Genomic DNA, 24,342 nt, shown 5'->3' on the forward strand with positions numbered 1-24,342 from the left:
GTGAACTCCTGGGTTGGGGTGTCCCTTGGTGTGGCATGGCAGCCCCGCAGGTCTCTTCCCACCCCATGCTGCTTCTCCACCAAGAGGGGACCAAGGACTGGGCACAGTGCTCAGAAGGTTCTGAGGAAAGTTCCCTCTGCTGATGCTGTCCCTCCTTCCAGGGTCAGCTGGTGACCAAGGATTACCCGACATATGCTCTAGCTGTTATTGGGCTGCTTGTGGCGTCCTCCACCATGTGCATCCCCCTGGTGGCCCTGGGGACTTTCATCATGCACCGCCTTAAGAGGGGGGACACAGCCCCCGTGGCCTGAGAACTGGACCTCCCAGAGACGCACCGTTTCACAGCCCCTGCTTACAGGTGGAAGCTCCTGGGCTGCCTTTAAAATACTTCAGCCTCAAGGACTCCACCCCCAACCTCCAGAGACTACGAGGTCAGAAGGCGTGGAGGAAGGTTCCCTGGGAAGAAAGCACCCTCCTTACAAAACCAATCTCCTCCCTTTGTGGGTCCTGAGGCCATGCCATGCTGCTTCCTTGTCATCAAGGTTAAGGCCAATCTTGAAGATAATTGCTTCCTTGATTCTACAAAGTCCTGGGAGTAAGGTGCACTGTGAGCTGCAATTTTACCATCATTCTTTGGGACCCAAATGTAAGCGATTTGGTTTTTTGCTGAGAAAACACCAGAATATCAGAGGACAACAATTTTACTTCAGTTGGAAGAGTTCTGAAGTGCCCAAGATGACATATTTGAATACTGTCAGTGTTTCACTCATAGTGAACATGCAACTTGTGTCCCTACTTTTTACATGCTAAGAGGATTGACTGGCCACAAAGAGAGACCTTTGTTGGGTCCCAAAGGGAATCACCTGTCTCTAATCTAAGTCTCTCTCAGTGGTCCAGGACTAGCCCTCTACAAAAACTGCTCTAAGTACAGTTTGCAACCCCCAAATCCCTGAGGAGTCTGAATAGATACCCTGTCCATGGTGTCTCAGTGCCTTAGAAAAGGTTCTAGAAGTTACTGTGAAGATGAAGAGTAAATCTAACTTTCCCATATATTTCAAGTGGTATTTGGGTATAACAACTCTATAAAGAAAACAAATGTCAATTACAGTTTTTATTTATCTGTACATAACTTTTATAAAATGTACATAAACAGCATCTTGTTACTGAAGATTCACCATATGTATGATTATAGCATTAGTCCACCATGTGAATTTGTATCTTTTCTACTATAATAAAGTAGGTTAACGTCACCCTAAAGTGGGAGGGTCCCCTTCCTGCTCCAGCATTCTGTGCTTCCTTGAGGTCCTGGGGTTCAGGAGAGTTCCTCTGGGTATATTTGTATAGACATCTCTGAGGACACTTAAACAATCACTTGGGACATCAGCCAGAGATGTCTTTTTTTAACTTATTGTCATGCTATAAATTTTCTTACAGCAAAAAGAAATACTAGGAAGGTCTTCTGCTATCTTAGCCACCAGCTTACCAATACTTCCGGCTTCCCCTGATGTCTGGTTATACGCAGATTCCATCCTTCCAAATGTATGAACTGCGTTTATTTACCCAATACTCAGTCCTCCGATTTCTCATCTGATGGTTCTCCTCCAGCCTTGAAGAGTGGGCCCACCCCAGGCCAAACGCACAGTCCGCCCCATCCTTCAGGGCCTGTCCCCTCCTCTTGATCCCCAGAAGTGGTCGCTGTCTTAGGACATGGTGCCACCTGCTCCTGTGGTCAGTCACAGGCAGGGGGGCCTGTAAGCCATCCCCAGAGGTGAGAGAAAGGTCGCCCTGGATGGCTGCTTCATCAGGCACCTGCCAGTGTGCCCGCTCACCACCCGTTCCCACGCACCTGGGAGCATTGCAGATCCCAGGTGTCCACTCCAGCAGAAAACCTGGGGGTGAGCCCTGGATCTCTGCAGTTTTTTAAAGTCCCCAAGTGATTCCAATGTGTAGCAAAACCTGAGAGCCAGGCCCCATTTAAAAAGGGAAGGAAAATGAATGGTTTATTTAGTTATATCAATGATGGTTTATAAAATTTGAAAACATTTCCAATTATGGGGAAAAGGCATTTCTGTGGAAGAACTGGAAATCAGAGACGGAGCCATACTGAGGCTCCTTCACTCATGTGGTCACATCCCGGCAAAACCTCTGTGAGTTAAACATCCAAAGTTGAAAACACATTATGGCACCTCACTTACCCTCAGCTCAGCAGCACAGTGCTCTGTGGTGTGTGGGATGCTGACCTTGTGTGTGGCTTTCACAGCCTCACAGAGCGAAAATATCCCAAGTCACACCAGCATCAGTCGCAGACCACCTGCCAAGCACTCCGGGTGACGCTGTCCCTGGTTTGAAGTTTTACTCTGGTCTTTGTGAACTTCATGAAGAGCGGGACACGTCTCAGAAAAGGTTTTTGCCGTTTGCTAGGTACTGCACGAAAGTGGTAGTCTCAGCACTTGTCCACCCGCCCTCCCATACGAGGAAAGGGACACTCCATCCTTGTACGCTTAACAATGACCATGGCATCAGGGCCAGACGGTGGACTCTGGAAACTTCCTATTCTCGCTGGAAATAGAACTACCCTGGACTTAGCTCTAAGACATCGAAGACATGTTCCCCTACATTTGGTTTTATCCACTGACGTCGTAAATAAAACGTAAAGCAAGGATATCTGTAGTGGGGATTTTCTGTCATTTATTTGTACAGTTTCAGACCTCTCTAGACACAAGAGATCCCTTCATCATGTAAGTACAAAAGCTAATTCTGAAAAGTGGAAAATAAAGAAAAGATGGAGACTCTGTCTTTTTTTGTGTGTATGTGTGTGTGTCACCATTTTCCACATTCACCTCTTCACGTAGCCAGTCAAACGACACCAACAAGGAGCATGAAGTCTGCTCAGGAGATGAGGGTTCAGTTCCATAAGAAAAGTTAGGAAAACTATGTCCAGTGAGCTGGGTTTACAACAGAGTAGGAGCTCTTCTGAATTGCTGTGGATTCCTTCTAACCCTCTTGAAAATGCCCCGGAACGAAACAACATTTAACTGGGGATACATCATATGTATGAAAGAAAAAAACGTGAAAGAAAAAAAATGTTTAAGACAGCCAGGGGTTAAGGACAACAGCAGCATGGCGCACCACCTGTGTCTGTGTGGCCAAGACCCCGCCTCCTCTCCTTCCCCTTTGAGCTAATTTGCTATATAGCATCAAATAATTGATACACCTTAGTCCTAGCATAAGTCCAACCTCCTCTAAGAAATCACCTGATTCCCCCCCAAAACTAGCTCTGTACCTCAGCTTAGTATTCTTCTCTCCCTACTGTTGATGGGCAGACTTGACAAGATGTCCTCTGACGATCCCCATCTCCTGGTGTTCATGTCTTCATAAATTCTCCCCTTGAATGAGCTGGATTCAGTGACTTCTTCAGCATAGAACAAAAAGTGGCAGGATGATACTTCCAAGCTTAGATCACAGAAGACTGTGACTTCCGTCTTGCTAGCAGACCAGACTTTCTTGATGAACCAAGCTGCTATAATGTAGAGAACCATGTGGCAAGAAACAGAGTGACTTCCAGCCAACAGCCAGCAGCCTGTGAGGGCTGAATCTTGACAACCATCAGGTAATCTTGAAAGTGGACCCAGATGAATCCTGACTGCAGCCTCTGTGAGAGACCCTGAAGCAGGGGACAGAACTAAACATGTCCAAATTCCTGACGCACAAGAATTGTGAGATAATAAATAGTAACTGGAAAAGAGACTCTCAGAAGTATTGACCCTGTTTACTTATATTGTCTAAATTGTCCATGATTATGTAATGTTTTAAGAAAAAAAATAATTAGAAGAAGTCACCTTTCAAGATAAAGTATAGGAACAAACAAAACCAACAGTAGTTAGAAAAGAATATGACATTTTATTTTCACTTATGGATGTACAGTACATGAATTAAGAAATAAAATCATTGCAGGGTTCTGAAATATTGATAGCTTCTGACCTAACATACCAACATTAGTCCATTCCCTGCAAAGCAGCCACATTAGCGGATCAGATTTGGTCTTTGATGCAGTTGTTTTCACATCATTACTGTGAAATGCCCAGTAGCATTTGGATAATATATTACAGTAGACTTGAGCTATGTGTCAATATTCCATCTTTGGAACAAATTATGCTTATTTACATGTTAAAGACAGGTGGCTCTAGCTACTTACCCTACTGTGAGTTTTAATGACTGATTTTTAAGCTACACAGGGTTTTCCCAGATATTTCTTTTAGAGTTTCTAAAAGCAACAACTCTTATTAATGTTTATAAAAGATTATGTTGAAAAAGGTAATGTTAAAATAAAGGCGCTTTTAGAAATATTTAAGGACAACATAAGGTACTACCATTGGAAAAGAACTGTACATATTTTCAAGCAAAACACTGAAATATTGTAGCAGTGTTTAATTGAATTGTTTCAAAATAGTGGTAATTACACTACCTTACATACTGTACTAATATCTAAATCTCATAATTACAATTTGAATATACAATCTGACTTACAATTACAACTATGCACAGCTTCTGAAGCATATTTTTCAGGTTTGTTTTGCACATGAATTGAAGTTGAAGTTGGTCCTTGATTTGGAGAACTATAACTACCTGGAAGCACTAAATTTTAGACACACTTATTGATAGCCAACAAAAACCTTGACAGAGAGAAAAGCAATAGTACCATGCGTGGAAAAGCAGCTGTTGCCCCCAAGTGCAATATCAAATCTAGCATGACACCCTCTCAGAGGCCTCCAGGTCTCAATGAATAATCCCCAAAGAAACCAAAATGTACAGGAGGAAGCAGCTGGCCAGTCAAGGGTATTTTCTACAATGGGGCAATCCTTAAAAAGTAGAGGCTTTGGACCTTTAGCATAAGAGATAGACTTTACATTCTTTGATTTCATTTACACCTTATAAAAAAGATAAAAGTATATCTTAACCCCTTCATCACACTTAGACTGCTGGTGCTCTGCGGCAGCTCAAGTTGACTGAGGGTGAGAGGCAGCCCACCAAAACTGAATAACCCAGAACCCACTCTCCTCTCCCTTCCCGGGAAGTCACAGACTAGCTCATCGAACTATCTGATGACTACAAGAGACTTACATTTTATAAACATAGTAGAGTTAGCTCATTATTAAACTTTGAAGAAAAGTCTGAAGGTGTGGAAAAGTATGCTTGCTAACAGTGACTGTGTCTACAATGACATAACAAAACAGCTAGAAAAATAATTTTACTGTCTTAAATAATGAAAGAAGCTAAATTTTTTAAATATATTACTCATCTGCAACAGCTGATTAACTTGACAATGAGTAGATTCCTTCTATCCTGTGAGCTGAATTCAGATTATTTTTCAATTATAAGATAGCCTCAAATTATAAATATAAACATCCCAACAGTAAAGAGATCATCAAGGCAGTAACATCAGATCAATTCTAAGTCACCACTCCACACAGAGCACAAGAAGTGCTTTTGGATAAAGGCTTTAAAAAGATCACGGGCTGATGTGGAAAGCGAGTCAGTAAAGACTCCAGTTCTGCATCATGGAATCTTCCAAGCCAAGCCGCTTTCCACAAACACAAATTCAGTCTATCTTTTCTTTCTGGACCAATCTAGGAGCATCAACAAAATCTTTGCCATTGTAAAGAATAATTAAAAATGTTCCAATGCTTGCAACTCCCCAGAAAAGCACATAGGCCAGTGTCTCTGTCCAAGTGTCACCTGTTGATAAAAAAAAAAAAAAAAAAACAAACAGTTGATAAATAAGTCACTCACTGATACCAGATCCAGCAGTCAGGTGTCTAGTACATCCTCACAACATTAAGGCTTACCAGCCCATCCTCAGGAAACATGTAAGAACCTCTTAATTAAGGTGTAAACCAGCAGTTCTCAAACTCTCATTAGTACTATTATCTTCTGCAGGCCTTGATGAACTATCAACTGCTGGGCTCTAAGAATCTATACTTCTAACAAGTTCCCAGATGCTGATGCTACTGATGCAGAGGTCACACTCTGAGAACCACTGCACTAAACATTCATCTTATAGTTCACAAATAACAAATTATCACTCTGAGATTACAAACTTTAATATTATAAGAAACTACTAATAGTTCAATGCATAGTTCTATTTATGCCAGATACGAGCTAGTATCAAAATACCTATACAAAAATACACTTTCTATGTTTTAGTAATGTGATATATTAAAGTATATAACACAAAATGTAACACAATCTAATAACATTTCACACAACTCTACAGATGGCAGTTTTCAAAGTCGGAGTTCATGAAGGACAGTAGCAAGCCACTAGGCAAAGATCTGTTTCACTTTACTCCTTAAACAGTTGAGCCTGGGGTCACTTCTCTCCTCCAACTATCCCGGCCTCGTCTGCAGACAGAGCAACACAGGCGAGAGCCAGCAGTCAGCCAGGGAGCACCGGGGAAGGAGCGCCAACACCTGGACTCTTCCATTCCTTGCAGAGTTTGTGCTGCACTTGGTTCAGGCCTTTGAAAACCACAGCAGCGGCTGGAGATCAGACACCATCACCACGCCCAGCAGTGGAGGTGGGATGATGGTGGTGGTCATTGAATAAATCCTTAGTTCTGCAAACATCTGAGGGTTTACTATATCCTCAACACTGGAGATGAAACAGTAAGACAGTCTCTGCCCTCAAAATGGCTGATCCAGCTGGTCATGGTGGCGCATGTCTGTAATCCCAGTGGCTGGGGAGCCTGAGACAGGAGGATTGTGAGTTCAAAGCCAGCCTTAGCAATTTAGCAAGGCCCTAAGCAACTCAGTGAGGCCCTGTCTCTAAATAAAATACAAAAAAGGGCTGGGGATGTGGCTCATTGGTTAAGTGCCCCAGGTTCAGTTCCCAGAACCCTCCAAAAAAAGTTCCTGATCCAAAGAAAAAGACAAACAAGTATACAAATCATTACCATAGAGAAATACACACAGGTTCTGCCCAACACTCTAAAGAGGCATTCCACCTCTAAAAGTAAAATCCTAGGTATTTATGAGTTCAAGAGGAGAGTGCTGGAAGAGAGGTTCCAAGAGTGCTATGGAAATCCAGAGAAGGAAAGATGACATCTGTGGAGGACACAGGGACACCGTCAGAGGGGGTATCTGAGTGGTGCCCAAGTATATGGAATTCAGACAGGCACATAAGGCCAGAGGCTGATGACTGAAGGCGTCTCTCCTCCCAGAATGCCTGAACTTGTGCCTCAGAGATATGATACACCCTAGTCAGATTTAGCCCAATGTACAAGATACTACATAATGGAAGTTGGACTCCTCTCGCTTAAGCTTAAATGCTTATTAACATGAGAAAATAATAAGCAAAAAAAAAAAAAAAACCGAAAACAAAGACCTTCCAGTTCAGGTTCTTAGGCAATTTTATGCCTAACCTTTTAAAATTTAATGATAAGTAATATCTTTAATCTATTAACATTTATTTATCCAATGATATGTGATTGGTTCAATAATTATACATCCACAAATGAAGCCATTAAAAATGAAGAACATGAGAAAAATACTCTAATTGCTCAGTGCAAAAAAGCAAATTACAAAAATGCATACTATCTCGCTTGTGAAAAAAATTTCACACATTTATAAAGATTAAAACATCAAGTTGTGCGTGGTGGCACATGCCCAAAATTCCAACAATCTGGGAGGCTGAGATAGGAGGATTACAAGTCCGAGGCCAGTCTCAGCAACTCAGTGAGACCCTGTCTCAAAATAAAAAATAAAAAGGGTTGGGGCTATAGCTCAGTGGTAAAATGTCCCTAGATTCAATCCCCAGTACCAAAAGAAAAACACAAAAAACAAAAGGTCAAAATGTTAATTGTGGTTAACTTATCTCTGGAAGGCAGGATGATAATATTTTTCCATTTTTGCCTAACTATATTTTCTACATTTATTATGTATTACTTTGGTAATAAGTTACCAAAATCTTCAGAAAAAAAGACAAACAGGGATGGAGATACAGCTCAATGATAGAATGTATGGGCGAGGTTCTGAGTTCAATTTCCAGCACTGCAAAAAATAAATAAAAATAAAAACTATATGGACTGAGGGTATATCTCGGTGGTAGAGCATTTGCCTAGCATGTGCAAAGTACTAGGTTGGACCCTTTACACCGCAAAAACAAACAAACAAAACTGAATTAATTATTAAACTACTCTTTTTTTCTTATAACATCAAAAGAACTAATCTCATCTACTCTGTTCTCATACAATTTAATAGGTAAACAAATGTTGAATGAACTAAAAAATTCAAGATGTACAACTAAGTTCAACATTCTAAGAAAGAAAAAAACGTAAGAATGTGAAGTAAGAGCAGACTTACCAGCCATAAGCAAACAGATAATGCACATTGAAAAGGCAACGACCATAATAATAGGTAACTGGAAAAGAAAATGGAAAGAGACACCATCATTTAAGAATGATCATCAAGATGTACAACATCAGTTGTGTTTGTTTTGCTTGAAAAAGGATAAAACTCTTCTGCAAGCTAATATACAAAATATCTTTCTTTCTTCCTTTTTTTTTTTTAAACAAACCCCTTATTTAGGGGTTCAATCACAATCACAACTCCAAGACTTCACATTGGTTTTTACAAGATCAGCGGAAGCATGTCTCTGCTCCAAACCAAGGCATGCCAAGTAGAAGGAGGTCTTCCAAATGAGAATCAAGGACACCAGGTTTCCCTTCCATCCCAGGGTACTTTGCCCATGAGCATGAGAAGCTCTTGCAAAGTTTGGCAAACAGAGGTCAAAAAGAGAAGTGCTGAAAGCACACTCTGTGTTCCATGTTACAAGTTTTTATCTCCGGCAACTCCTCAATCCTAAAAGGACTAACGTCTTCCTGAACAAGGAATCCTCCGCATTCCTTTGCTTATGTGTTCTCACACAAAAAGGATGTGCATGAGAGTGTCAGGGAAAGGAAACAAAAGCTCAGTTATTTTACTTTGCACCCTGATCTTCTCTTCAGGGAATCCGAAGTATTTATATTCTGTTTAGAATAACAGCGTGCACTGTTTTTAGTCAAGGGCAATTGGTACCATCTATCCTTCAGAAACAATGCCTTTAACAACTTGAAAAACATAAAGGTTGCTTACAGCCAGGAACTTCCAATCCCTTGGAACACTTAAAGGACTATGAGATTCTAATTCATCCACTGAATAGTTCCCAAGAAATAAATCTATAGAATCCTAGAACAGAGAGAAGGAAATTAGTAACTTCCCAAACTCAAGATGATTACATTATTATTATTATTATTATTATTTGATAATGCAAAGCTGTTACCACTCAATGAACAAAGAAAGCATCAAATAGAAACTTACCTGTCTAAATCCATCAGAAAAGTTGTTCTTGTAATATCGTATGAGTGAGTTCCAGCCATCCATTATAAGTCCCAACTGAGTTCTCTTCCCAGTTCTGGTTAAAAGAGGTCAATTTTAAATTACATACTTAGATACTAAATTCTTACACTGCTTTATGGCCATGTCATGGAACCAAGTGAGTTACAAAGATGTTAAAACTCATTCCTGAAAATGCAGATACTTCAAAAAGAAGTCATTAGCAAGTTCAACAAATATGTACAGTTGTACCCCAGTGTTCATGGGGGAATCCCAGCAGGTATCAAAGTCTGTGGATGCTCAAGTCCTTTATATAAAATGGGGTAGTATTTGCATATAACCTACACACATCCTTCTCTATTCTTCAAATAATTTCTGGATTATTTATAATACCTAATTCAATGTAAATGTTAAATAAATAGCCGTTACACTGTATTGTTTAGGGAATAATGACAAGGAAAAAAGCCTCATGCTCAATACTTTTTCTTCTTTTTTTTTTGGACTATTTTCAATTTGTGGTTGGTTGAGTCCATGTATCTAGAACCCATGGACACAGAAGACCAACTGAATTCTTTTCCTAAAATATCACTAAAGTAGGCACAAAGAGGAAAAACAGTCCCAGCTGCAAAAACAAGAAATATGAAGTCCTACAGCGTAGGTTAAATGGTATGAAATAGCAAAGAGACTAGAAACCATATTTTGCTCCCAGGGAATACATACACTATAGCAGAAAAGACCCCACTGCACTTGTAACAAATTCTAAATGTTTTAACTCCTCACTGTCCAGTGTGGTCCTTGAAAGTAGCATCAACGTCACCTGGAAGCTTTTCAGAGATGCAGACTCAGGCACATCTCAGATTTGCAGAATCAGAGGAGAGATTCGAGACCATAATAAAGTTTGAGAAGCACTGCAGAGCTGTGCTGCCAAATGAGGCCTAGGTGCTGGTGTTTGGCTGTTGTAGTTGCTGTTCCCCAAAAGTCTCCCAGAGGACTCTAAAAGCCACCAGGACCACGATGAGCAATGCCATTTTACAAGTGTGGCTTACCTGGTAAAGTCAGTCTTCAAGGCACCAGTTCCTGCATACTGTTTGGCACAAGCATTTGCATTGTCAGCCCAGGCTGTGAAAAAAAGTAAAAAGCATCTGATAATGATAAAAATGAAAACCAAAACTCTGCATCCAAAACATTTAGATATTTGAGCAACTGTGACTTATTAAAGAAATTACTTACCATTTTTATAAATCTTCTCAAATTCATCTTGTTCTTCAAGCTTTTGTCCCACATGCAAAACTCCTAGTCTCTAGAATAAGAACCACACCCGTATTTATGTGGGCTAGATTTCAGCAGACATAACTTAAGAAGAAAAGGCACACGGCCCTTAAATCCTATCAAACGGACCCTAGCTGTTGGGTGTGAGGCAGAGATGCATCCCAGGTCACCAGACCCCCTTCTCAGCCAGGGCAAATGACAACACCTCTCTTGGGGGCTTATCTGAACCCCAGAATCACAGCGAAAGTAGCGGGATCATACTCAGGGGAAGAGCATGAGGGAGAGTGAAAGCTGCTGCGGGATCTGAGCCACTACCTCCTCTTCCCTCCCACTCTAACCTTCTACTGCTCGACTCCTCTGCCCTTGTCCCAGTCTCCCATCCCGACTCTCCCACTCCAGAGGCACCACAAGCTCCCCTCTACTGCAGGCACCCCTGAGAACCTGATGAATGCTATAATTCTACATCCCCAAACCGCACAAACGGCTCTTTGAATATAATCTCAAGGAGTCACTAGGCTCATGAATCCCCTCTATGGACTCCTCTTTGGGGTTTACCTACCACAGATTAGGAAGCCTTGCCTTGGCCTTGGTTTGAGGCCACCAACGCTCTCAGGACCACCATCTCCTCTCTCACCTCAAAGGTAGCTTACTGCTTCTTACCCAGAACAGGTCTTATAGCTGGGTAAAAACACTGCCTTCAGTGGAAGGAGAAAAGCACAACTGGAGAGTCCCCAACTAGCTGGAAATGCTGCTAGAGAAGCTCCTGCCCAAACCGCCCCTGAAGGTTCATCAGGTTTAGTATGTAAAAGACTTCAGACTGCAGAACCTATTTAAATAGGTTTTGGCTAATCAGCCATGGAGCCAAACCATTCCTAATTGTTTCTATTAAAAAATGTCACAAGGCAGACATAGACATAGTACAATACAAATTAGAGATTGCTCAAACAGGGAGCTTACTCCTTGGCATGTTAGTGTAGGATTCAAGAATAATACATTCTAACCAATTAGAACAAATAAAAAAAAGAATAATTCATTCTAAAGGAGATATTTTACCTTCATAATTTCCTCTTGGGTATCATATAATTGTCAGAAATAAAACTGAATATTTAACTAATTATCTAGGCAGGAAATCATTTGGGATATACTTTGTCCTGTCCAACAAATGCCAATGTGATTTAAAATCTGGGTGCTACATATTTTTATTGCAAATATAACAGAAGAAATTTGTATATTTTTCACATTGGTATAATCTTAGTGGTAAAGCAAAGTTGTACCAAAAACTTCTTACAGAGTTAATATCCCTTGCTAGTAATGTAAGAGATGCAAATGAAAACAACTTTGAAGAAGAACTACTTCATAGAATTAAAATTGAAAAAAAATTGTTTTAAATAAAAATATCTAACCTTGGCACAAGTTCAATGAAATGAATTCACTTATTTATTGCTGACCTCAGCTTAATCCAGTAATTTCACTTCTTGGAACTAACCCAAAGGAAATAGTTCAAGTTTATAATAATAATATGAACAGACATATTTTCTTCAGTGTTATTTAAAAGCCAAAAATATAGCAACTTAAATGGCTTAGTAAATAGTAAAGGCAAATAACAAAATTAAAAATTGTACATATAAAGATACTGACCACCATTATAGAAATGTGCAAACTGGTGATGGCAAGACACAAACATAAAGAGTTCAGGTTAGAGTGAGGGCAGTATGAATCACTTTTATTTTTGGTTTTCAAAGATGAAGGTTCTTTAAATTTTGTTATATTGTTTTTCAATAAGAGAGAGAAAGAGAGGAAAAAAAGAAAAAAAAAAATTCACACCTGAAGCTGGGCCTGAAGAGACCGCCGAGCTAACAAACTCTGGATCACATTGGTTCTATCTAGACAATCCATGCAGTTGCTGCGGAACACGCCTTCCTGGTTTGTCACCACTTTGCCGGCAGAGTCTACTAGAAAATAACTAAAACATATTTGTATAAACACTCTCATACCGAAGTAGGTCAAATCTATGAATGACATACCTGTTTTAGAAAATGGGTCTCATTTCAGTGACATTATTAAAAACTATAAATTAAAAAGTCAGACAGGAATGTATGGTCAGGCATACTTCATGATCCTAGACCAAACAGAAGTTTGAATGGCTGAGGCCACACAGCCCCCTATCCAAAAGACAGGTGTACATTAGAGATCACTAATCTAAGAGATGTGAAAAAGTAGAGTTGGGGGTATTATAAAGGTTGCTATAAATATCAATCATGTTTCCCAAGGTCAGAAGAAGTTCCTTTAACATTATTGTTTCAACTAAGTCTCTATATATTAGGGTTTTATGGTCCCTGTACAATCTATATCAGACTCCACTGGCTTTCTGGTTAAAAGTAACAATTCTTGGCTTTAAGATCAACTGAATCAGAATCTATGAAGCAAGGGCTGAATACTGCATACTAAAAACATTTTTCTTCTTTTTAAATGGATAACATGTAAATAGTACAGAATATAAAAAGTATAATCAAGTATTATTATTTAAAAATTTTGCTTCCCTTTCTCTTTAACCACCCATACACCTGTACTGCAGCCAATCATGGTGAACAGTTCCTATGTTTTCATTATTTTAAAAAAAGTTCCTCAGATAATTCTACGAATTAAAAAAATCTGACAACACTCAGTGTGATGGTTATGAACAGGGACTCTGGCAGTAATCAATTCTGTTTGCTAGTCTTAGTATCACAAGCAAATTTCCTAGCTTTGTAACTTCAAATAATGTCTTTTTACCCACAAAATAATAAGTATAATAAAATAAATAATAATAATAAAATAAATAAAATAATAAAAAAATAAAAATAATTCATAACACAAAAAAGTACTTATCAGAGCGTATGTGACATAGCATGAACATTACATGATACTAATGTTGGAATTATTCTCCAAAATTCTAAAGGAGGGAAGAGGTGCAATACATTGAGGACTACACAGAAACCATGGTCTTAGAAATAAGGACCGAAAAGGTTTTAAATGAAAATCTACATGAGATTCATGACTTGTGAGGCTGATTTAGAGTTAACACACATGTATGCGTAGGCATGAGGGCATGTGTGGGTGATGGGAACCCACTGGTACTTGAAAAATAATGCTAGATTTTTGTAAATACTATTTCTTAACCATACAATAAGTCTATTAGGTAGGTGTTCTTGTCTCCACTTTACAGAGAAACCAAAGTTTGAAGATAACGAATAGATCTCCAGGTCACAAGGCTAATGAGAGATAAATTGAGATTTAAACTGAGACAAATCAGACCTAAAAGCCTAGATTCTTTCTACTATCACAAAGCCGCTAGCAAAAAGTTGTCTTGAGAGATCATCTGAAAGTCACTGGTAAAAGCACTACTGTCTCTGTGGAGCACAGTGAGTGGCAATGGACATGGATTCTGGTATCAATCCTCCTACTTTATTACTTTCCAGTATAATAGGAATTAATGGGTGAACCCAAGGAACCATACCTTGCCCCCCATAAGATGCCAGGCCTAGCCAATGTTTTCTCTAATCTCTAATAGCCCAACAACAATACAGGTCCATCTCTCTTCACCAGCAATGTTTGTGACAAAAACCCCACAGGAAAAAAAAAAAGTAAAACTATTTTTGATTACTTAATATACAATAATTTTAAAAACTGAGGGCTAGAGAAGTAGCTCAGTGATAGAGTACTTGCCAAGCATGCACAAAACCCTTGGGTCCCATCTCCAGTACTGTAATAACAATAACAACAACAAAACAAGGGGAAAAGAAACTGAGCAATGTCAGCCAGAGCAGTTTTATCATATAATGTGTAGCTAAAATGAAAAGGCATATCTGAGCCTAGAACTATCACATGGAGGCAGAATAAAGTGATAGAATGATTTATAGATCCCTTCTTCTAGCTTTAAAATAAGTGAAGACAGACATATTCATAGAGTATAGTAAATCTGTGAACCAACATGATAAATAATATAGCAAATGCATACAGAAAGTAACCCAAAGATATTCAGACCTTTTACTCCATTAATCCTACTCTAAGAATTTGGGGAGGGGAGATTAACAGAAGTAAAAATCTATACATACATGTAACCCAAGTAATACACTGCAGCATACTCAGGATAGGAGGAGAAAAGGAAATGAACTGGATGTTTAATGTGAAAAAAAAAACGTTTATTTTAAACCATGTTAGACCTAATGTTATACAAAAAAGCCACTAATGCTAACATTACAAAGTCTATGTAGACTATATCAAAATACCTATGATAGAATGTTTGGTGAAAACAAATGAATACAGAACAGTGGTGAGCCAGATCAGTTATGTGAAAACTTGTAAATGTGTTGAAGATAATTTATAGTATCAATATATCTAAATGGGTCATTTTTAGGAATTTAGAAATAGTTTTAAATCACCAATTCTCATTTTTCCAATAAAAAATTTAAATAATAAGATAGTATACTCAAGGACCAAAATAAAATAGTATACACACACACTGACAACTCAGGAAACTTCCTTTGTAAGTCTACTAGATAATACATAATAAATATAATTGGTATAAATGTATATACACATTCTCTTTACCTCCATAAGGAAACAATATAGCTTACCTTAATTCATCTTGAATTTCTGCTACCTGATCCAATAAAATACTTAGTCGATCCCATCTCATATTTCTACATTCCTTATGGAAGTCAAAGGCAATGTATCTACCAGAAGGAAAGATTCAGAAATTGACACGAGATCATTCAATTTCCTTCTATTAATCATACCCTCAAGCAAGGCACAGTGGTGCACACCTATAATCCCAATTACTGGGGCAGCTGAGGCAGGAGGATCACAAGTTAAAGGCAAGCCTGGGCAACTTAGTGAGAACTTGCTTTAAAATCGGGAAAAAAAAAAAAAAAAAAAAATAGGGACTGGGGATATAGCTCAGTAGTAGAGCCACATGGGTTCAAGCCCTAGCATTGAAAACCCACATATCCACACACAAATACATGCAAACACACATCTAATTTCACATGTTCTTCAAGGGGCCCTCAGGAGTAGAGAAGTACAATAAATACTAGTGAAGTGGACTAAGTGCAGTAATGAGGTACACACCAAAGAGAGGCACAGTGCAGTTGAATACCTAGGGTATATATGTGCAAAGAATAGGGTCCCTTTTTTAAATTTTTCAAATCAATTAACATGTTCAAAATGGTCAAACTCAACTCAGTCCATGGAGGATGAGTTTGGGTATCTGTTGTGTATTAGGGGCTGTGGGAAGTAGAGGCAGGATAGTCCCACTTTGTTTACTTACTGGCCATCCTAACAAAAAATGCACTTTCTCCTATCAGTCTCTATACATTGCACATACATGCGGCAGAGATAATTTTATTGATGGCCAATGCATAATGAGCTTCTCCCAGTTATCACAATTCTAAAAGTCAGAGGAGATTGAATAGTTAGGGTGTCCTACCATAAGCTGAAGCGATGCCCCTGAGAGTGGGAAAAAACCATTAAGTCCTGCAAGCCAGGGGAGGAAGGGCACAGAGAACCTGAGCACTATGAACACGTGAATTCAGGAAGTAGGACTGGAAGGGCATCATGTTCTCCTCTGCAGAATGAAAATCCACATTAAGCACCTGCTCTCGTGTGACGCCCTGGGCTCCAATAGACTGAAGGATTATTCGTGGAGCATGAGCTTTCAGCCTATAAAGGTGGCTTACGCCTGTAATCCCAGCAGCTCAGGAGGCTGAGACAGGAGGATCGAGAATTCAAAGCCAGCCTCAGTAACTTAGCAAGGTTCCAAGCAACTTAGAGACACTGTCTCTAAATAAAATATATAAAGGGCTGGGGAAGTGGCTCAGTGGTTAAGCGCCCCTGGGTTCAATGCCCAGTACCAAAAAAGAAAAAGAAAAAAAGAAAGCCTACCATCTCAATGGTTATCTCAAGTGAGAATAGTAACCTCAGAAATCAGTACAAATACATATGTCAGTCAATGATAGGGAATGGCATATTCAAAGGCAACTTCAATAAAAGTGGCAATATGATCAGAAATATTGGCAATATGATCAGAAGTATTGTTTTTATAACTGTAATTTATTCATTTATTTATTTTATATGGTGCTGAGGATCAAACCCACTCCCTCACACGTGAGGCAAGAGTTCTCCCACTAAGTCACAATCCCACCCCCTAGCTCTGTTAAAGAAATTTAAGCAGGCATAAACTTTCAGTTAAGCAAAATGCTGTGGATATACTGTACAACGTTGTACCCCTAGTTGATAATACTGTATCTTACACTTAAAATTTTAAGAAGGTAGCTCTCATATTAAGTGTTCCTATTGCAATAAAATAAAATTAAAGCGAAAAAAGAAAACCAAACCAACCAAAAGAATCTATGTAGCTCACCAGCATCTAAATATACTTGGATTCTTGGGCTTGTATCCTTGTTTTAAGTCATATTTACATATCCCAAGGATGAGTTACACAGTTATATTTTGAGGATAAAATATTTTAAATCTATTTTTTTAACTCTGAACCCAATGGTTGAGCAGTTTTACTTCTCTCCAAGTTCTAGGAAGAAATCCTTAGAGACACTTCACCTCATACTTCTAGGCATTTTTCATCCACTATCCAAAAGAATAATTTTCCACTGCTAAATGAGTCCTACTATTTCTCATAAGTGTGGCCATATGATTTTCTTTTTCTGGCCACATACCAATTCATCCACTTAATTCACTCATTGTAATAAATGGCTTAAAGATTAAAAAGTTTATCAGTACAAGAGACATCTTAAAGACAACAAAAAATCTACCACTTGACTTCAGATTTAAATCAACTCACTGATTTCCTGCCTGCCCGAATATCTTTATTAATTTTTAAAAAGTCAATCTTATATGCTCCTCTGTTTGGTGGTCTTTAGAGTTCACAGAATAAATAGCTCATTCTTTAGCAACAGGCAACCTTCACATTCCCCAAAGGGCATGACTTTAGACTCTTTAAATAAAGAGTATACCTCAAGTTCTCAAAGTTAGCCGTTGTTAAAAACTCCAAATTCCTCAGGACAACTCTGGAGGCATAAAATGCCTATGGAAACTTTACGGGCACAGGGTCCTAGCCAGGGGTGTACACAGGAGCTAACAGGTAAGATTTTTCTAGTACATGCAAGCTGGATTCTAACCCCAGAGACACGATCATGGGATCTGATGGTACAGGCTAATTTCCTCCAGAGTCTCAGGCACACCTTGCTTAGGAGTCCCTTCTCTGCGTCTCCCAAAGCATGTCTGGGCAGGTTCCACTGTCAGAAGATGGAAGCATGGATGGAGTGAGGATCTGATGAATTTGCTAGAGCTTTTGAACTGGACAGGAAAGTCTAAAGTCTTCCCCAAGATACATTATATTATTTATTATTATATTATTTATCTTTGCATACACTTAAAATTTTCCATAAAATTTTCCCCCAGATGCCCACGACTACATTTTACTATTGTATACCCCCAGTACCCACCCAGTTTCCTGGGCAGAAAGTTCCATATGGGCTGCCTTACTTTGTACCTGAGAAAGTGATATTTCAGAATTCCATTTTTTCACAAGGATTCATAGTATTTGTGACTGTTGCCTGGTAGAACGGGTAAAGGTACTGTTCCTAATGAGGTCAGCATACAAAGGCTAAACTGACCCAGGAAATATGGTGGTCATCATCAGAGGCCACACACCGAACAATCACCAAGCTGATCTATTGGCCACAGCTTCACAAAGCCTCACAGAGACATAAAGCCTTGACAAGGGGATTCCAATGAGGCACTAAACTCAAATTAATTAACTATAAAGAAGTTTCTCTCTAACGTAAATTATATCAGAGAAAATTTAAAGCCAACTAAAAAAAGTATGATTTGACCGGGTATTTAAAAAAAAAAAAAGCAATTTGAAACACAGTATATGTGGTGAGCTCTATGTATGTATGTAAATACACAATGGACCTAAAAATCCAGCAACAGATTCCGAGTGAGGTACCTGATCATTCCACTTCCCAAGGAAGACACCATTGTTGCAAATGTCTGTTCAAGTGGTTTCTCTGAGCCCTTCTGATTTACCTGTAAAAAATTTAAAACACCATAGACAAACCTTGTTTATTTAAAGAGAGAGATCAGAAAAACAGCAAGAATGCTTTAAGCTCTCATTATGGCACAGAAACAACAAACACAGAAGTTATCTGAGCTAACTTTGTAGGAACAGTAAAGATAAATACAAGGGCAGATATAAAACCCAGCATTATTGTAATCCTGCTCTATAACTCCATTTTTAAATTTTCTACAGGATTTAAAAGTAAAATGAATAAAAATTATAAATCTGCATTATCAGGAACACAATGTGTAAAGACACAATTTGTAATAACCACAACACAAAAGGGAGGGCAGACCTTTTTTAGGAGTAGAGCTTTATATGCAACTGAAGTTGGTAATAATTAAAATTAGATAGTCATAACTTTAGAGAAATTATATATGATCCTCAGGTTAACCAAAAGGAAGCTACAGAATATACCCAAAAGAAAATGAGAAGGCAACTGAAGCATAGCACTACAAAGAATCAACTAAACACTAAAGGAGACAGTAATGGAGGAAATAGGCAACAAAAAGCTATAGGACGTATAGGAAATAAATAGCAAAATGACCAAAGTAAATCCTTTGTTATCAGTAATTAATTTAAATATAGTTGAATTAATTCTTCAATCAAAAGAAAAAGATAGGGAGAAAGGATAGAAAACAAGAACAAACCCTGTGTTATAATCTATAAGACATATACTTTAGATCTAAAGATACAAACAGACTAAAAGTAAAAGAATGAAAAAAAAAAGATTCAGTGCAAATAGTAATCTAAAGAGCTAGAGAGTAACTGTATTAGCATCAGGCAAAACATACTCTTATTGAAAAACTGTTATAAGAGAACATTAAGTATTAATAAAAGGGTCAATTTACCAAGAAGATGTAATAATTAAAAATAAAGAAGCAACAAGCCATCAGAGTCCAAAAATATAATGAAGCAATACTGACAACAGAAAAGTCTACGATAATAGTTGAAAACTTTCAATACCTCATTTTTATAACAAGACAAAAAAATCATACAAAAGAGACATAAGAAAATGGAGAATTTAAATAACCAACAAATATGCGGAATATTCCACCCATTAACAGCACAATACACATTTTTCAAAAGTGCACATGGAACATTCTCCCGAACAATCTATATGGCATATAATATACCAAAATCCATGAGATAAAGCAAAAGCAGTACTGAGGGAAATTCACTGCTATAAAGGCATACAATAAAAAGGAAAACCTCAATCAATAATTTTATACCTTAAGGAACTAGAAAAAGGAGAACAAACTAAACTCAACACAAGTAAAGGAAATATAAAGATTAGAGCAGAGAGAAATAAAACCAACAGAGAATGTCAACAAAACAAAAAGTTTGTTCTTTGAGAAGATTAATAAAATTAACAAATTTTAGATAGAACGACCCTCCCCACTTCAAAAAAAAAAAAAAAAAAAAAGAGAAGACCCAAATTACTAAAACTAGGAATGATGGAACATTACCAACAATTTTTGAGACATAAAAAGGATTAAAATACTATTAGCACTCATACCAAAAAATATATAATTGAGATTTGAAAAATTCCTAAATATACACAACCTACCAAAACTTAATCATAAATAGATAGAAAATGTCATTTGACCAATAACTAGAAAGGAGACCAAATCAGTATTGAAAAGTTTCCCCACAAAAAGCCCTGAGCCAAATGGCTTCACAGGTGAATTTTACCAAACGTTTAAGGAAGAATTAATACTTTTCTTTTTCAAAACGCAAAAGGAGGAATGGTTTCTATCATATTTTAAAAGAATAGGATTATCCTGATAATAAAATCAGACAAAGGTACCACAAAAAAACAAAAACTACGTATTTGTTAAAGATTAATAAATTCAGCAAAGCTGCAGCATACTAAAATCAACACACAATAATCAGTTATATTTCTATATGCTAACAATGAAAAGTTCTAAAAGAAAATTAAGAAAAGAGTTCCATTTACAATAGCATCAGAAAGAATACTCAGGAATAAATTTCTTTAAGGAAGTGAAAACATGTTCACTGAAACTACAAAACACTGCTGAAACTTAAAAAACGACATTAAAATAATGGAAAGACATCTGTGTTCATGGACTGACAATATTGTTAAGATGATAATACTCCCCAAAGTAATCTACAGCATCCATGTAATTAATCTCTATTAAAAAATGAAGATTTTTTTAACAGCATTTTTTGCAGAAATAGAAAAATCTCCTAAAATTTATATGAAATTTCAAGGGACCCCAAATAGCCACAATTTTGTAAAAGGAGGAGGAAGTTGCAGGGTGACCTCATACTTCTTGACTTCAAAACTTACTAAAAAAAGTCAGAGTTATCAAAACCATCATACTGGCATAAGGACACACGACACAGATCAATGGAATACAACAGAAGGCCCCCAAATTGTTCAACTGATTTTTGACAAAGAGGTCACGACCATTCAATAAGAATGGGACAAATGGTACTGAAAAAATTGGAACGCTATATGCAGAAAATGAAGGTGTACCCTTACCTTACACCACATACAAAATACAAAAGGTAACTCAAAATGGATCAAAGACCTAAATGCCAAATATAAAGCTAAAAGATTCTTACAAGAAAATATAGGGGCAACTCTTTAGGATTTAGCAGTGATTATGTTTGATGTGATGCCAAGAGCACAGGCAACAAAAGAAAAAACAGATAAGCTGAACTTCATTAAAATGAAAAGCTTTTGTGCATCACACACTAGTATCAAGAGAGTGAAAAGACAACTGAAAGAATGGGAGAAAATATTTGAAAATACCTCTCTGATAAGGGCTAAATATCCAGGATATAGAAAGAAGGACTACCTTCACAACAAAAACAGAAAACGAACAATATGACTTAAGTAAATACGTAATTTAAAAAAAAATGCTCCAAAAAAAGATACACAAATAGTCAATAAGCACATGAAAAGATGTTCAACAACATCACCAGGCATTACATAAAAATAAATCAAAATCATGATGAAAACCATTAGGATGGCTATCATCAAAATAACAAGGGTTGGCAGGGACTGGAGAAACTGCAACCCTGGTGCACTGCCAGCAGAAATGTAAAATAGGGCAGCCACTGTGGAAAACAGTACGGCGGTTCCTCAAAATGTTAAACAGTCATCATATAATCTAGCAATTCCACTTCTAGGCATAAACCTAAAAGAATGAAGGGCTGGGGATATGTATGGCTCAGTGGCAGAATGCTTGCCTAGCATGCACGATGCCCTGGGTACAATCCCCAGCACTGGGGAAACAAACGAACAAAAACTTAAACCTAAAACAACTGAAAGCAGGAACTCAAGTACAGACTTGCACACAAATGTTCATAGTGGCATTATTCACAATAACCGAAAGGTGGAAATAAGTTAAATATCTATCAACAAATGAATGGATAACCACAATGTAATGTATACCTACAACAGAATACTATCCAGTCTTAAAAAGGAATTAAATTCTGATCCATGCTACAACATGGATGAATCTTTAAAATGTCTACACTAAGTGAAATAAGCAAAATACAAAAGGACAAAAATTGTATGGTTCTACTTACATTGGGAACCTAAAATATGCAAGTTCAGAGAGATTGGAAGTAAAATAATTACTGGGGGCTGGTGTGAAGGAGGTAATAGGAAGTTATTACTCAATGGGTACAGAGTTTGGTATGACAAAAAGCTGCAGAAATGGAGAGTGGTGATGGGTGTACAATATTATGAAATACCAAATGCCCCTGAATTACGTACTTAAAAATGTTTAAAATTATACATTTTATATTAACAAAATCAAGTTATTGTTTTATTTTTCCCCCCAAGAAACATGCAAGAAACATACCAGATTGATTATGACTTGTTTTCCATAAATAATTACTTGTGAATCAAAATGCCTTTGGAAACCATCCATCTAGAGGGGGAAAATAGGTATTTACCATATTACATTATAGGAATATTTTGCAATATTTTTTAAAGTACCTCTTTAAATGTCCTATTTCTATATTCAAGAGAATGTGTCAGGATGCCTTCTAAATACCATGTAGTATACAGTGATTACAAGTCATTTTACTCTAAGCTACAATATCATTTAAATTCTGAGCACAACTCAAATAAAATATACTAAGTACTCTCAACAAGATTAGGTTGCAAATCTTACCAAGATCCTCAAATCTATATTTGCCATTAACATTCAAGCAGAGTCTTTTCCCACATATTTCTAATATGCAATCTATGAAGCATTTTGGTTTAGAGGTCAACTATGTGCCAAATTCAAAAAGGGCCTCAAAGATGTTGAATTCTGACTTATGGAGAACTATTGCTTTATATGCAAACCTAAATGGTCACTGAGTTACTTTTAGCCAGTGAAAGGTACACACGTGATTTGCTACTTTGTTGATCTGTGGCAGTGGTTTGTACTTGAGGTTTGGTCTTTGGGACCAAAAAACAGGTATTGATCCTCGAGTCTAAAAGAAAAGAGAGAAATATGAAATCAAACACATATAAAACTGTTTTTCTCAACTTTTTTTTTTTTTTTTTTTTTTTTTTTGGTGCTGGGGTTTGAACCCAGGGCCTTGTACTTACAAAGCAAGCACTCTACCGACTGAGCTACCTCCCCAGCCCTGTTTTTCTCAACTTACACACTGTTAGCAGTAGAAATAGTAGTGACTCTGCAAAGGTAAAAGATAATACAACCTACCAGCAATGGAAGAGGTTATGCACCTATTCTAAAGGTTCATATTTTGTAGGAAAATACTGAGAAAGGACTCTTTCTCCTAGTTTTATATACATGGCATTTGTGTAGTAGACAGTTTTGTACTTTTCCTAAATCCTAAAATAAATCAATTTACCGACAAGCAAAAATCAATAAGGCCTGTCTATTATATAATTTGGCAATATGAGAAAATTTAAAAATTGCTTCATTCATTCTTAAAGAAATTATGTTTATGAGCATATGAATATGTTTACCCACTATCACTGGAGCAGGAGTGATCCAATTTCCATGAGAAGGGAACAAAGGAGAGGTATTACTTCACAGTGAAGTGCAAGGCAGGCAAAGCCAACCATGAGCCAACAGCCTATCCTGTCAGCACTCCATGGGCAGACCAGCGGCTAAATTTCCATAACACTACACCTCCTTCCCTACCCTCTCCTTTAGGGATTTAATTTAAGGGCAGGAAACATCAGTAGGACAGCATCTGAACAATCCTTTCTGGGGCATTACTATTTCCACACAGTAGACAAAGATAGTACTTAAGAAAGAAGGAAAAGGGAGGGAAGGAAAATTCTAACATGACAGAAAATTATGATCAAGCAGAAAAGGTCAACCAGTAGGTGCCAAACGGACATCATAACTTGCCTGTACAAATGAAGCCCTGCTCCCATTGTAGTGCACAATTTGTTCTGTTTCTATAAAGTTAGCTGCATGGCCCTCAGAATCAATTCCTAAATAGAAAAAAATTAAGATTTAAATACACTTAGTACATAAGAAACACCAGAAATTTGCAAATTCAGGTTCACTTAGAAAAATTAATTCAGTTCAAATTCAAGGGACGTACTTACAAAATTAAAATTTACAAACACATAGC

The 24,342-nt window shown here is 37.7% G+C and overlaps 2 protein-coding genes across 2 annotated transcripts in view; one reads left to right on the plus strand and one right to left on the minus strand.

The window, feature by feature from the left end:
- Slc6a20 (solute carrier family 6 member 20) overlaps window positions 1–2,783 on the plus strand; it is a 44,327-nt gene extending 41,544 nt beyond the window's left edge. Inside the window, exon 11 of the mRNA XM_047530604.1 lies at window positions 162–2,783. Coding sequence (XP_047386560.1) covers window positions 162–311 — 150 coding nt within the window. The 3' untranslated portion in view covers window positions 312–2,783. The remainder of the gene's footprint in view (window positions 1–161) is intronic.
- A 1,097-nt stretch (window positions 2,784–3,880) lies between these two features.
- Window positions 3,881–24,342, minus strand: part of Sacm1l (SAC1 like phosphatidylinositide phosphatase) — a 53,434-nt gene continuing 32,972 nt past the window's right edge. Inside the window, exons 9-20 of the mRNA XM_047530603.1 lie at window positions 24,114–24,199; window positions 23,134–23,220; window positions 22,599–22,667; window positions 18,646–18,725; window positions 15,257–15,355; window positions 12,465–12,603; window positions 10,602–10,671; window positions 10,418–10,490; window positions 9,357–9,450; window positions 9,132–9,224; window positions 8,361–8,418; window positions 3,881–5,736 (exon numbers count right to left, since the gene is read on the minus strand). Of these exons, the coding sequence (XP_047386559.1) occupies window positions 5,600–5,736; window positions 8,361–8,418; window positions 9,132–9,224; window positions 9,357–9,450; window positions 10,418–10,490; window positions 10,602–10,671; window positions 12,465–12,603; window positions 15,257–15,355; window positions 18,646–18,725; window positions 22,599–22,667; window positions 23,134–23,220; window positions 24,114–24,199 (1,085 nt within the window). The 3' untranslated portion in view covers window positions 3,881–5,599. The remainder of the gene's footprint in view (window positions 5,737–8,360; window positions 8,419–9,131; window positions 9,225–9,356; window positions 9,451–10,417; window positions 10,491–10,601; window positions 10,672–12,464; window positions 12,604–15,256; window positions 15,356–18,645; window positions 18,726–22,598; window positions 22,668–23,133; window positions 23,221–24,113; window positions 24,200–24,342) is intronic.

Source organism: Sciurus carolinensis, chromosome 17 (assembly GCF_902686445.1).
Source record: "Sciurus carolinensis chromosome 17, mSciCar1.2, whole genome shotgun sequence".
In the NCBI taxonomy this organism is placed as follows: Eukaryota; Metazoa; Chordata; class Mammalia; order Rodentia; family Sciuridae; genus Sciurus; species Sciurus carolinensis.